The sequence below is a fragment of the Bemisia tabaci genome, chromosome 1 (genome assembly GCF_918797505.1).
Source record: "Bemisia tabaci chromosome 1, PGI_BMITA_v3".
Taxonomy (NCBI): domain Eukaryota; kingdom Metazoa; phylum Arthropoda; class Insecta; order Hemiptera; family Aleyrodidae; genus Bemisia; species Bemisia tabaci.
In genome coordinates this window covers 37,730,127-37,744,060 of record NC_092793.1, presented here as the reverse complement: position 1 = coordinate 37,744,060, position 13,934 = coordinate 37,730,127, and the positions used below count along the sequence as shown (strand labels likewise).

Genomic DNA, 13,934 nt, shown 5'->3' with positions numbered 1-13,934 from the left:
TGTGGAGGCAAATCTAGGGGAAATTGGCTTATTTCGTGGGAAAATTGAATGACCTTTGAATTGACGTATTTGGGGGTCCGAGCCCCTCCTTAAAATTAAACCGAAGTGATTTCTGCAATTTTTACTTAAAAGCGGACACAATTTGGTAAATTTTCCCGTTTTATTTTTTTCATTACGATAATTTGAACCGGAGTTATGATTTTTTGAAAATAGGTCAAATTTGACCTTTGACCTATCATAACTCGGTCAAAAATAAAGATATTGATCTGCGGTTTGCGCCAAAATTCTTAGTTTTTAATGCTCTTTCAAATGAGGTATCACAAGATAGGGGTTGCCATTTGAAAAAAAAAAAAAGTTGGGGGCCCCCCGCGCCCCCCCCCCCTAAGGGGGGGACCAAAATTTTGACCCCCCAAAAGATGGTCCCCTTTGAGATAGGAACATTCCCAAAGTTTCATTACCCTAGCTCAATTCGTTCAAAAGTTAGCAGGGGTGGGACGGACTTTTGGTACACCCTGTATGAGCAGAGTCATGTCTATTGGGGACCAGATGTAAAGCTTCCAAATCCTGCTGAGTTATTTTGATCAATCTACTTGATTCTATAGATGGGCCGGGTATCCGGCAATTATCTGGATTGCCGGATTAACTGACCGCATCCCGGATAATTGGCTCCGGCCGGATACGATTTTCGCGGGTATCCGTATCGACCGGATGATCGCGATATCCGGTTTTTGGACCCGCCGGATAGCGCTTTTACGGCCGTGAAAATTTCGATAAATTTTTGGTGATATTTTGACATTTTTTAGCGCACTTTTAGTAGTCATCGTAATTGTTTAACTTTTCGAAACTTGTTATCATCGGAATTAAGGATATTTCCCGCACATTTACTTGATTACAACGTCTTAGTTCCAAAAGTCTGTGCGTTTCACATTCAAAGACGAAGATGCATGTGGAAGATAAAAAAAAACAATGCCACCAACATGTGTTAAAGTTCCCTGTTGGTAACGCTTCTAGTCCGAATGTGACTGTGCAATTATTGTAATGTCGCAGTCCGCAGCTTGTTGTTGCAACATCAAAGCGCTGTTTTCCACTTTTGACTTGATTAGGCACACTCCTAATAATATCTCTCTTTCTGCATATCAGATTCATCTGGCCCATTACACCATGAAGCCAATTAAAGCCATGCTGCTTATCTGCCAGGTCTTTTTTTTTGTATTCGTTTTAGCGGGCCCACGCATAGCATAGCATTGAAAAATATGGCGGTTGCCGGTGCGAAGGCACATACATCGTGGATGACGGTCTTGATGGTGTAATACACAGTGGGCTTCTTGTCCCAAGCGCGGCATCGGGAGCTTTTTCTAGTGCGAAATCGGAGGATTTTTCTCGCGCGTGATGGGGAACTTTTTCTTGCACGATATCGGGAGATTTTTCTCACGCGAAAAAGCACTATCCGGATCCTGTATCCGGCTCCGGCCGGATGCATAAAATCGATATTCGCATCCGTATCCGGTGACGCGGAAAATCCATTTCGGCCCATCTCAGTTTCATTCAATACGATTTGTCAAATGTCCTAAAACGAACTCCACTCTCAATAATTGAATCTCAATGTTTTTAAAAGGTCAACAATCCTCTAAAGCTTTGAACCCATTGAGAAATTTGAATGAATTTCATGATGGATAGTTTATAAACTAATCACCGAATACTTACATGTTTTCTCTGCTTTCATTTGTTCTTTCGTACCGACTCGTAGCAGAAAAGGGCTACCTAGAAACACATAGAAATGGAAATTTATGGCATGAAAAAAGAACTTTTATGAAGTATTTAGTGCATAAATATTGCAAGGACTGTTCGAGAAATCATTGCATCCCCTCGTCATTTCCGCACTATTTGTGGACAATTTAATAATGTCCCATTTTCAAAAGGCAAATACTGGACTAGGTTCTAGACCACCCGTACCAGGCTGTTTTCTTGATTATTTTAGGTCGAACTAAGTCAGGGACCGCGGGGCCAAATAGAGTATTGACCCTGAGGAGTCTTGAGTTTCATCATAAAGATGCCCCAACCCACACCCCTTGGAAGCTAAAAAGATGGTTTAGTGGGAACAAATAAGGATATTCAAAGAATCAATATACCAAAACACAAGAAATAATTGAGAAGTCAACAAATCAAAAAATGATGAAGCAGCAGAGCTAGAACTTAAAAAAATGATTGAGGCAATTAGAGTACGGAAAATTTTATGTACTATAAAATTAAATTTCATTTCGCTCCGGCTGGAACCCTTAAGAATGATTATATACAGGGTGATCCAGACCACCCGTTTACTATCTTCTTCTCGAAAACGGCGGAGAATTGAGCTTCGGGACAAATGCTTTCATGGGGTAAATCGACCCGAAAGAATCGAATGAAAATATTTTCAGCCCCTAAAATGGCCCCTCGGGAAGGTTTTTGGGGGGGGAGATCCCCCCCCATTTCTCGCGAATTTCAAATAGGAAGGGTATGTTTTGACTTTGAATATGGAATTTACGGCAAAAAAAGAGAACATTTTGCACTTTGCACTTTTTCCCTAAACCCCCATTTTTTGGAGTTAAAGGGCATTTTCGGGAAAATTTTCAATTCGATGCTGTAAGCGGCCAAATTATCCAAATTTCAAAATCTAAAAATCTCCTGAGAGGAGAGATCAATACCTTTTTATTGATGTGCCATATGACCCCTGTTCCTCCAAAATTTTGGGGGCCACGACCCCCCCCCCCCCAAAATTTTGGGACTTGGGAGAGCCGTAAGTCGAAAATTTTTAATGGCAAGGGTTTCTTTTGACCTCAGATTTGTATTCTACGCGAAAAGTTACGTAGAATTGATATGGCGCATGGCCTGTTTGCTCCAATTTTTTTTGCCCCTTATTTTCTCCAAAAATACACGGCTCCTTACGGGGAAATGGGGTTCTTCAGTAATTTGGAGCAAACAGGCCGTGCGCCATAGCAATTCTACGTAACTTTCCTCGTAGAATCCAAATCTGAGGTCAAAACATACCCTTGCCGTTAGAAATTTTTGACTTGCGGCTCTCCAAAGCCCCAAAATTTTGGAGCAACAGGGATTATATGGCACATCAATAAAAAGGTATTGACCTCTCCTCTCAGGAGATTTTTAGATTTTAAAATTTGGATAATTTGGCCGCTTATACAGCATCGAATTGAAAATTGCCCCGAAAATGCCCCATAACTCCAAAAAATGGGGGTTTAGGGAAAAAGTGCAGAAAGTAAAATGTTCTTTTTTTTGCCGTAGATTCCAAATCGAAAGTCAAAACATACCCTTCCTATTTGAAAATCGCGAGAAACGGGGGACCCCCTCCCCCCATTCTCCCCAAGGGACCATTTAGGGGGGCTGAAAATATTTTCATTCGATTCTTTGGGGTCAATATAAATTATGTTGATCGATTTGTGTCAATTGAAATAGTGTTAATCGAATCCATGTTTTATTTTTTGATTGGACTGTGTCGAGTAAAACAATGTCGATCAAAACGGGGTCACCGTTAAAAAGGATTCCTTTTCAGAAATTTTAGATTGTTACTTTCAAATGAAAAAGTGTTGATGTAAATAATTTCGATTGAATATATATCAATTGCAATCAAAGACAATCAAACCTACGTCCACATAAAATATTTCGATGGAAAGTATGTTGATGAAAAGTAGTCGATCAAAAAAGTGTCCATTGAATCAAAGTTGGACTGGATTGTGTTTCAATTTTTTTTTTTTTTTATCATTGGACTGTGTCAAGTAAAACGATGTCAATTGAAACCGTGCCGACGGTAAAACGAACTTTTTCCAGGATTTTATAATAAAATTTTCAAACAAAACAATGTGAATAGAATCAATGTCAATTTAACTGTATTTCCATTTTTCAATCGACCTGTGTCCATGGTTCTCGTGTCCACCTGATTATTGATGAAAATTTGGTTGGTCATTTAACTGAGGAGGTTACAAAAAACCAACCCATCAAGAAAAGAGAGCCATGGAAGATTTTCAGCTTAACAAGCAGAAATATTGCTCAGTTCAGATACATGACTGTCAAGATTATTTATAAACATACATATTAAAATTCATAGAATAACAGTCATCCTTGCGAGAAAATGGCACTAGTGCATTTAAAGAACATATTAAAGCTTTAACCTGAAAAACACAGAAATATCAATTTCCAGTTTTATTATGTATTTTTCAAATAAGAGCAAACCAACAATGGCACATTCACTACAAAGCAGAGACTGCATATGATATGCTTCGATAGCTCATAAAGGCACGCATCACGTCAAGTGTCGGGAGGTCGGATCGATTCATCACGGACACTGGCTTCAAATCTGAATGGGATTCCCTGTTCTCTTGTTCTGCGATCACAACTCAGGTAAACGGATGCGATGGTCCAGCAATGCGATTTAAATCTTGACATTTGAGGGATCGATCCGGGCGTGATCATTAGATCCTGAGTTAAATACCATTCCCCGGCAATGATATGCAAATCCATGCGGTCGATAGCATTCTTCGCTGTTCGCTAATGAAATCCAGTCTTTTGAGTTAACTAGCCGGCCCCGCCAAGTTCGCTCAAAATATCCGATATTTGAATTTCCCGCGTAAATCAGACTACCGCCACCTCGCTGCACGGCGCTTCCATTCCTACTGCGTTATCTATTCTAATTATCATTACAATCCTACTCTTCTTCTTCTCCTTCTCCTTCTCCTCCTCCTCCTCCTCCTCCTCCTCCTCCTCCTCCCTCCTCCTCCTCCTCCTCCTCCTCCTCCTCCTCCTCCTCCTCCTCCTCCTCCTCCTTCTTCTCTCAAATGATCTTCCCATCAAGAAACTCGTAAATTTTAAACAGACAATTTCAAGAATAATTGTTTGAAAGTAGTTTTAATAAAGGCCTTTTTATTGTGCAGTTTGCAAACATAATATTATCAATTATTAAAATTGCATCAGTAAAAAAATTGAAACATTTGACTTTACTGTAACTTTTTACGACTTAATCTGGTTTTAACCAGAATTGAAAAAATTGAAGAAAAAAACGTTATAATGCTTCAAACAGGAGACTTCTTTTTCGGAAATCTATTATGTAAGTGTCCTGAAGCATTTTTCCTTTAAAAATATACCAAAAGGGTTATTCAAATTATTACCTCTTGAAGAATTTTTTAAGAGTTTGTGAAAAGTGCTTCAAGTATTCGCTTTTACTAGGTCAAATCATCTTCACAGTGTTGTTTATACTTTTGATGGTAGAACCCTCCTCTCTACCCTGACCGCGTTTCGGAATTATTGGTTTTAATTTATTGAGAAGAAAAGTCACACCAATATCTTCTGCAAAACATTTGACAGAGTCTAGAAAATACAACATTTCTTGTTTTAGAAAAGATACCAGTAGGTTTGCGCTTCTTCTTTCTCCCGACATGTAGATTCATACATATGAAACAAAATTTTCATTGCGAACATAGAAATTTAAAGTTTTCTTTTACAATGAAGTGCGCGGAGGAATAAAACCTTACACCTCCATCACTTAATCACCGTACGTGTTTTTGGTTTTCTTCTTGCCAACTCTCAATACGCTCCTTGTCACTGTAACCTCGCGTCATTTTCGGGTTATTTCCCGGCCTAATTATACCCACATAATAGTACTACTCCCTATAATATATTAAGTACCATCCCTGAGATTTCAGCTACTTCCGAAAATTATGATTCATTGGAGCCTTTGAGTTAATAGATCACGATGTTGCTTTTCAGTGCCCACAGATGCGGTGATTAATTGTGTCAAAGTGATGGGCTGTTGATAGAATACGTAACGATCTGGGAAGGAGGGAGCTGAGCTGCCGTGATAGCAAAGAGGGCAGTAAGTGCCAAAATGAAGTTTTGGGAAAATGGGCTCCGAAGCATGTGACTGGAAAATTTTATTGAAGAAGACCCTTGCTTTGTATTCCAATGTATCAGCCTGAGCTGAATATTCACCCTCTCAGTCGTACACTGATACTCATTAAAGGTTCTCTTTAAGGAAAATTTTGTGGAATATTTGACATTGATATCCATGCAGAATAGTATGGACCCAGTGCTAATCTATTATGCACTACTCTAGATTCCCGATACTAACAGTTCGGGGCACTTTTTTAAGTGCTTCCTTTTCCATTTGAGAAAACCCAATGACGTTGCAGAACGAGGTGTTAACATCATTGAAGATTAAAAGTGAATTTCAAGTGAAGATGATGGGTATTTTCAATACAACCTGTTAAAGATTATGGAGAGAAGTTCCCCCAATACAAAAGTCAAAGTTGCTCTTGGTTCTCGAAAAAAAAAAGGGATTTTCAAAAATCATGAAGATATTTTGTGGCTTCAGTGTGCGTCAATGTACGAGAGAAAATGCTGAAAAAGTTCCTCTTTAAGTGATGTTTATCATTACTGAAAGTAGGCACCGAATGGTGGAAAATTATGAATGCCACCTACCTTGTTGGGCGTATTTTGTTGTGAGCCCAATTGAGAGATTATACACTAGGCTAGTTAAAAATCTGAAAAATTTTTCGTTACCGTCACGTAAAAGTTCGTAAAGAAGTGCACCGGAACAAAATTCTCTGTGTTCGTGGGAAAGAACCATCACTCAGAGTGAGCATCAAAAGCGATAAATTGCTTAATTTTGCGAAACAGGTTGAACCCATAGAATTTTCAGCCTACTTCATTGGTCGAGGCTTTGTCAAAAATTTGAGAATTTTTTGGCCGCCCTCCTGTAAGATTAATTAAAAAAAGTTTTGCCCAAACACGCAATTGTGTCCGTCTAATCAGCGTCGTAGACACATAACAGACGATAGCAAATCGTAAAGAAAACATTATTTGCGGAATCGTAATGAACAAACATCTCTCTGAAAAAAAAACCCTGAGGCTCTCAAAAATGATGTTAAAACCATTCTTTTTCTGTAATGTCCTCCAGAAATGGCATCAATTTAAGGGGAAAATCTTGAAAATTTGAGTAAGTGGAAAATATTGCTGCTCCTCCGGCGGAAGGGCGTAACTCAATTTCCTCGTGAGCTGCGGTTCACATATAAGTTCATGCTTTCTGGGGCTCATATAGAAACCAAGGTACACCCTAATGTCAACGAAGCGACGCTATAAGCAACCCAAAAGTTGGTCAATACAACAGTAGAGAGACATTGTAAATGGAGGTCATTGCCCCTAGAGGACTTATCAATTGTCATTAGCCCAATATCAAAAAACTGCAACGGCAACGGCAACGGTCAAGCCAGAGATTTGGAATTTGATGAAGATAGAGTTTCCTATCGACATCCCCTCATCAGTCATTAGCGGATGAAAGTAATGTGTGAACAATGTGATCACAAAATCCTTCAAAATTCGTTCAATCTCTTATAAGATGAAATCATTAAAATGACTAAAACAGCAAAATACGTCTTAATTGTATGAAAACGAGACATATGAGAAACCCGTAAGTGCGCTAAAAATGACGTAGTTTCATGCAAAACACCCGTAAGTTATTCCTCCAGAGAACTAATTAAAACAATGCTTTCACGTAAAAAGCCGCCTTCTTCTGCCAATACTAACCTGAAAATGTGTTTGTTGTGTGTCCGAAATGCAACCCCGAAAGCATGCGGAAGATAGCACTTTTGGCTTTCTTGCCTAACACTAGCCGAATATGAAAATAAATAATACTCTATCCATGTGTTTGGAATAAAATCGGTCAATTTTTAATCATCCAAACAATTTCTAGGAATCTTTCGGACGATCAGTGATATTTGAGAAAGAACGGAGGCCTCTTTCAGTAGTTTTCTGGTAAGACGCTTCTGAGCCCGTTCTATCAAAATTTCATTTTTGCAGTTACTGCTCTCTTTGCTATTACGGCAGAATACCAGATGGTCCCCCTTTCGGCTGCTCTGCGGCCCATCTTACAGGGATTAGTGTCTAATATAAAGTATCGAGAAATCATGAAGAAACGTAATGCAACAAACAAATTGAAAGCACAGTGGTATGCGATTATGCGAAGAGGATTGAACAATAATTGGACTATATTTTCCGATTTTTTTTTTTTTCTCTTTTGGAACTAACATTTTAGGCTTTAGTCATATCCAAGTGAAGTCGGTATGATTCTAATCCCTCTCCCCATCAAAAAATTAATTAAAGTAACTCGATTTTCAGTTTTTTCTTTCAAATTCATTTCCTTTACTCTCTTTGGATTGGAAATATTCGAGAATATCCCATGTCCTTACTTCCTGAAGGCTTCTGAGTTAAAAAAGAAAAAGCATTACAAATAAAATGACGGGATATAAACCAACTAAGATACCTTTCCGAAATATACCCTCGATATTTGAATATTGCGGGGAGCATTTCATAATCGATGAATATATGAAGCTGAGTTTGAACCCAAAATGCGACTACTTTAACTCTGCAGAGTGCTGGGTTGCATGCGCTTGATTTTGCGGGCAAAATCTAAGATCTGCCCAGGCTTTTGCGATGAAGTTACGAATGGGGGAAGTTGCATTTATTCAAATTTACACCCTCCTCTTTTAACTAAATTAGGGAAAATTTAAATTTTCAGTTTTTTTACGTGCAAAAGAATCAGGTTATCTGGTATGGTCATATTTAATAACGGATGAAAGACTGCCTGAGGAGGTACTAAAATGATTTCTTCTTGGAAGGAAACGTATACGAGACGCCCAGCAAAATCTTGGATAGGCGGCATTCAAAATGAAATTATGAGGATCCATTTACCAGATGACCTCTGTTCCAATAGACAAGGATGGTGATTAGGTGTAGCAAAGCCCCCACAGGGCGCACTGTAAAAGCTACAGTTAAATAACATAAAAAAATACATCATGATCATTGATCATTGATATTATGGTCGAATCAATTGAAAGCAATTTTTTGTAGATTGACTGATGAGGAATCAAAACATTTGTTTGAAATAAAACAATGTAATGTTGTCTAAAATTATTTAAGCAATTTTTTCAAAATTAAAAAAGCCTCAAGACATTCAATATCCGTTCCCTGCGATAAACCCGTTTTACGATCGTCAATTTTTATGACACATAATAATTGTAAGGAGCCTATTGTGTAAAATATATGAAAGAAATGAGCGAGCATAAACAGTTGAGGATTGAGAGGGAATAGCGAAGTAGAAAAAGTAGATGTTATTGCTCTCATGCATCATTTCAGTCTGACGGACGAAAACGAAACACGAGAGGACACAGCCGAACCAGAGCCACCATTCTGTACCTGGACAAGGCTTTGACATAGCAGAGGTTGAGCGAATTGACGCCGGCCGTTGAATCAACTCTAAATCACTGATTTTGAGCAAATGCTCCAGCCGTGGATAGTAAACTCAAGATTTTACTTTCATCAGAAAAGAGACCGATCCGAGGGCCTGATTTTAACCGCATGCGTTTCACATCCCCTCACGCCTCCGAAGGGGTTGACAGCGCCGTACGCTTTCTGATCCCCATCCAGATTTCAGTACCAAGGGAATTCTCGGAACAGTTGCCTCTTGATACCTGATGCCAAGGCAACTCGGATATGAACTATTGCGGTCTCTGCTACAAAGCTGGTTGTGAAGAGCATTTTTATGTTGGTCACACCAGGCAAAAACAGGCACAGTGATCGACAATATGAATGGAACATTTTTACTGCAATGGTCTGCAGTGCATGCACTTTTTTCAGGTCCTTTCTGCATATTCATGATCCAGTAGGAACAGTTGCCCTAAAAGACGTTGGCAGAGTGCGTTCTAGCCTTTACCTTAAACTTTTCTGAAATTTTTCTTCACCTTTTACATACTTCTATGCTGATTTCAAGCAACAGTATTCAGTGTTTATTTATGACAAAAAATTGAAATTAGATGAGGCTTTTAAAACGGAAATATAGAGCAGCATGTGTTTTTACTTCAGCTATTTATACCTAAAGATAAAGAATAAGACAAAATCACCTTTCACAGTTAATCCATTGAAGTAGATATAAACCTTGTATTTGCCAGCCCTCCTGGTATGGAGAGATACACGATAAACTGAGTTTCCCAAGTGATCTATAGTGTGGGGTAACGATTCATGATGATGAACAATGTCAATCAATATTGTTCCGAGTCCACCTACGGATCAAAGTAAGATGACAGAAATTAGTTACAAAAAGAACTATTTTACAGAAAAATGAAGGCAGTGTTCAGCAGAGAGGAGCCACATGATAATGGAAAGAAGTGGTCTGCTTACATGGCAGTAAACAGAATTTTCCATAAAAGAATAAGAATTAATTTGCATTTATTTTGATTCGTGAAATGCGTTTAACACCAAGGCAACTACAAAGGAGCCAACCTGTCACGTGATTCCCTACCAAGATTTATGTTTTAAAGGTTATGTTTTCCCCCCATTTACCTGTTTCTCTCTAAGGCGGCGTTTTCAAAAGGACTCCTCTAAGATGTAAAAACGATGTCAGAATCCATTTATTTAAGTCTCACAGGCCCCTTTCAAATTACGCTTATTCCCTCTGAAATACGAATGAAACACCCATTCCATGCTATTTACAAACTGCTGTTTTGAAACAGTGATGGTTACTGATCTCTGGTTCAGGCCAAAAGATTCCTTTTGCCATTTATACTTTCCAGCGATGCATTACAAGTGGAAGATTGCCATTAAAAGATTTTAAGTTACAGCCCCATAATCTCACTCCACCCCCCAGCCCCGGTTGGACTTGATTCTTGCAATGGACCAAACCAAAGGTTGCACTGTCTTAAACGCCCTACCCCATCGCTTTTAGTGTGTGATTTAACCCAAGTACATTATTGCTTTTTTTATGAGCTGAAAGTTTGAGTTTATGCATCGAAAAAACGTTAAAATCTTGGTTAGGAGATACTTTCAGTAATTTTAGTTGTAAAAATTGTGTTCTACATGAAACTTTGATGAGAACACATAAGTCAGGGGGGCTTAAAATAGGGGTTAAAAATAGGGAGGAGAAGGTAAATGTATATGTTAGCGGACAAACCCGATTTCAGGACAAACTAGAATTTCCTAGGACGAACTAGTTTGGCCTAGTTACCGCGGGCCCTACTAGAATTTCCTAGGCCAAATTAGTTTATCCTACAGCACGTAGGCGAAACTAGTTTGGGCCTAGGCCGAACTAGTTTTTCCTAAAACACGTAGGCAAAACTAGTTCCGGCTTAGGCCGAACCCGTTCGGACGAACTAGTTTGGCCTAGGTGGAACTAGTTGGGCCTAGGATTTTGAAGAAACGTTCGGCTATCGATTCTATCGCAGAAATTGGTACTTATCTATCGAATTAACTATCGATAAGAGTCTCAATCAAAACACCAGTCCACGCTGAGCAGTGATCACCAGTCCACGCTGAGCAGTGATAAGGAGCACGTTAATGTTCGCGACATTACTTTGTGTTGTTATTAATGCCGTATTCAATTTAATTACTTTCTTTCATTTATAAATTTAGTCGTTATGAATGTATAGTCGTGTCGTGCAATGCTTTTTTACGTGCGAAGTCGTTAAAACGTGAAGTTTTCTTCCGAACAATCACATGATAGTGCCGTACGATAGTGCCGGAGGCAAGGAATTCTCTGCAATTCAAAATGTCACAGCAGCTTATCATGCAACAATAAATAGGTGAGTTTCACTATCTGGGGCTGGGGAGGGGGAGGGGGCTCTAATTGAAAAATCAAGCCAATTGAGGACACATTATTCTTAGATGAATTATACATTGTGCCTTTCATTTTTCGAATTTTTTTTCCAGGTGCTGGGATAGATGCTGCTACTATTGACGAAGAATAGCTGCTGATGATCAAGCTTAACAATCAAAAATCAATATCAAGAATATTTCAAGTAACTTATTAAAATGTACAAAACAATACGGGTAAACTAAAAATTAAAGCAATAAATTTACATTGAAGAATTTAAAATAATCTTCCTATCATTTCCTTACTTTACCCCGTCTAACCATATTGAAAAAAATAAAATCATTACTCGAGGTTTTTCCTAAAGCACCTAGGACAAACTACTCTGGCCTAGGACAAACTAGTTTATACTAAATTGCTCAGGACAAACTAGTTCCGGCCTAGGCCAAACTACTTTATCCTAGGTGCTTAGGCCAAACGAGATTTCTTCCGGCAAACGAGTTTGTCCTAGGAAATTCTAGTTTGTCCTAAAATCGGGTTTGTCCGCTAACATATATAAGTAATGAAAGTAATTTCTAGTAATGATGTACTTTGGAGTCAGGTGACAAAAACTTAGAAATCTACTAAATTTTGCAGTAAGGACCTACTATTTCTGGCTCTATTCAGGAACAACAAATGTGCCGTTAGTTTCCCTATGCAGATAAGTTTTTTTCTTTTTTTTTTTTCTTTTTTTTTAAAGAATGAATCAGGATTAGTTCTTATTTGTAAAATTGAGTCAAATTAATTTCAAAGGGGATGAGAGCAACATTTATTACCTGTGCCGGTAGCATCCAGAGTAAAATTAAATATACTTTCAGGTACAGCAGGGGTGTCAAGACCAAGTAGCTGAAAAAATTGTCAAATTCAATGTTTATTGTAAAAAAAAGAAAGAGAAAAAGACAACAGTTCAATTAACATAAAAAATTTGGATTTGAGGCTCAGATTAAAGAATCTTCTTTTTTGGGACGGTAGAGGACAATTTTTTCCCCCATTTAAGGACTATTCTAAGGACGTTACATAAAAGCTGTTATTTATCATCTCCTTAAAATAACATAAATCACACATAATCTAAAGAAATTTATGCAAAGTCTACTTTTCCCTTCTCTACTTTTTTATTAATTTTTGTTCTCTTTTTGCTACCTTAAAAGAGTGTAATAAGGGACATCTTTTTATAAAATTACAGCCCTCCAAAAATATATATATCATGCACACACATCTTTTTGTAAAACTTCAGCCCCCTTCCCAAAAAAAAAAAAAAAAAATTATTTACTACATATGAAGCGGTAAAAGCATACAATAATCATTCTAATGATAGAAGTCAGACGGTTTACATTTGTAATGACAAATTAGCTATTTGAAATTCATCTGTATTGTGACAGTGGCGTGGCGTGACGATATCCAATAGGTGTTCGGTAGAAGAGTCAATCAAAGAGGAGGGTTCAGGGGGCCTCCCTCGGAAAAGGAGGGGTATCGATAAGGGCCGATTTTGGCCCCCCTTCAAAAAATCATCTGAACCCATATTTTAAGTACCCTAGGGTAGGTGCATTCTGGCGCAAAATATTTTTGCGATTGTGCATCGTTTTCCTGCCAAAACAGCCGACTCAATTTTTCGGCTGAAAAATGGTTTTAATTTTATGACGAGCCCCAAAAAGCTTTGTTTCACGAGTACGGGAGGTTCATATACGTAATTTTTTGCGTACTTTTCAATGAAACAGGCGAAAATTGTCTAAACCCACTTTTGAGGGGTCATTCTAGACATTTTCAACGATTTTTGGGGTTTTTTGGCAATTTTTCACCTATAACTAGAAAACTGATGATTATACAACAACAACAATTGCAGATTCAAAAAGAGCGTAAAAAATCCGTTAGAAATCATTGGTTAGACATTTTCTCAGCTTAAACTGTCAACACGAAAAACAGCTCTAAACTTGAGAAAACCGAAAAAACTGCATTTTCCACGATTATTAGTCTTCATTTACACCCAGCACAATTTTGCCACATCACCAAAATTTAACAGATTAAAGTTACATACCAGTACATGAAACACGCCAAAAATTACGGTGTGGAAAAATTGTGCTCATAGTTAAAAATGGACTTTTGTTGAATGGAACCATCCTTGAATAAAAGATGAAAATTCTCTAACTTTCCGGGAAGATTCGCCAATCATTCACGGGATACCTGTATCCGGGTAATTTTTTGCGTACTTTCGATTGGAACGAGTGAAAATGGTGAAAAATCATGTTAAGTGGGCCATTCAAAGAATTTTTCAAGATTT

General features: G+C 38.2%; 2 protein-coding genes across 5 annotated transcripts in view; both read right to left on the bottom strand.

The window, feature by feature from the left end:
* The window catches only part of jbug (filamin-type immunoglobulin domains fbug), a 272,164-nt gene that overhangs the window by 221,813 nt on the left and 36,417 nt on the right, over positions 1–13,934 (bottom strand). For all 4 annotated transcript variants that reach the window (XM_072300607.1, XM_072300594.1, XM_072300598.1 and 1 more), the window contains 3 exons: positions 12,436–12,505; positions 9,939–10,097; positions 1,705–1,761 (listed from right to left, as the gene is read on the bottom strand). In XM_072300607.1, coding sequence (XP_072156708.1) covers positions 1,705–1,761; positions 9,939–10,097; positions 12,436–12,505 — 286 coding nt within the window. The remainder of the gene's footprint in view (positions 1–1,704; positions 1,762–9,938; positions 10,098–12,435; positions 12,506–13,934) is intronic.
* The window catches only part of LOC109042783 (GTP-binding protein Di-Ras2), a 504,879-nt gene that overhangs the window by 489,167 nt on the left and 1,778 nt on the right, over positions 1–13,934 (bottom strand). The window lies entirely within an intron of this gene.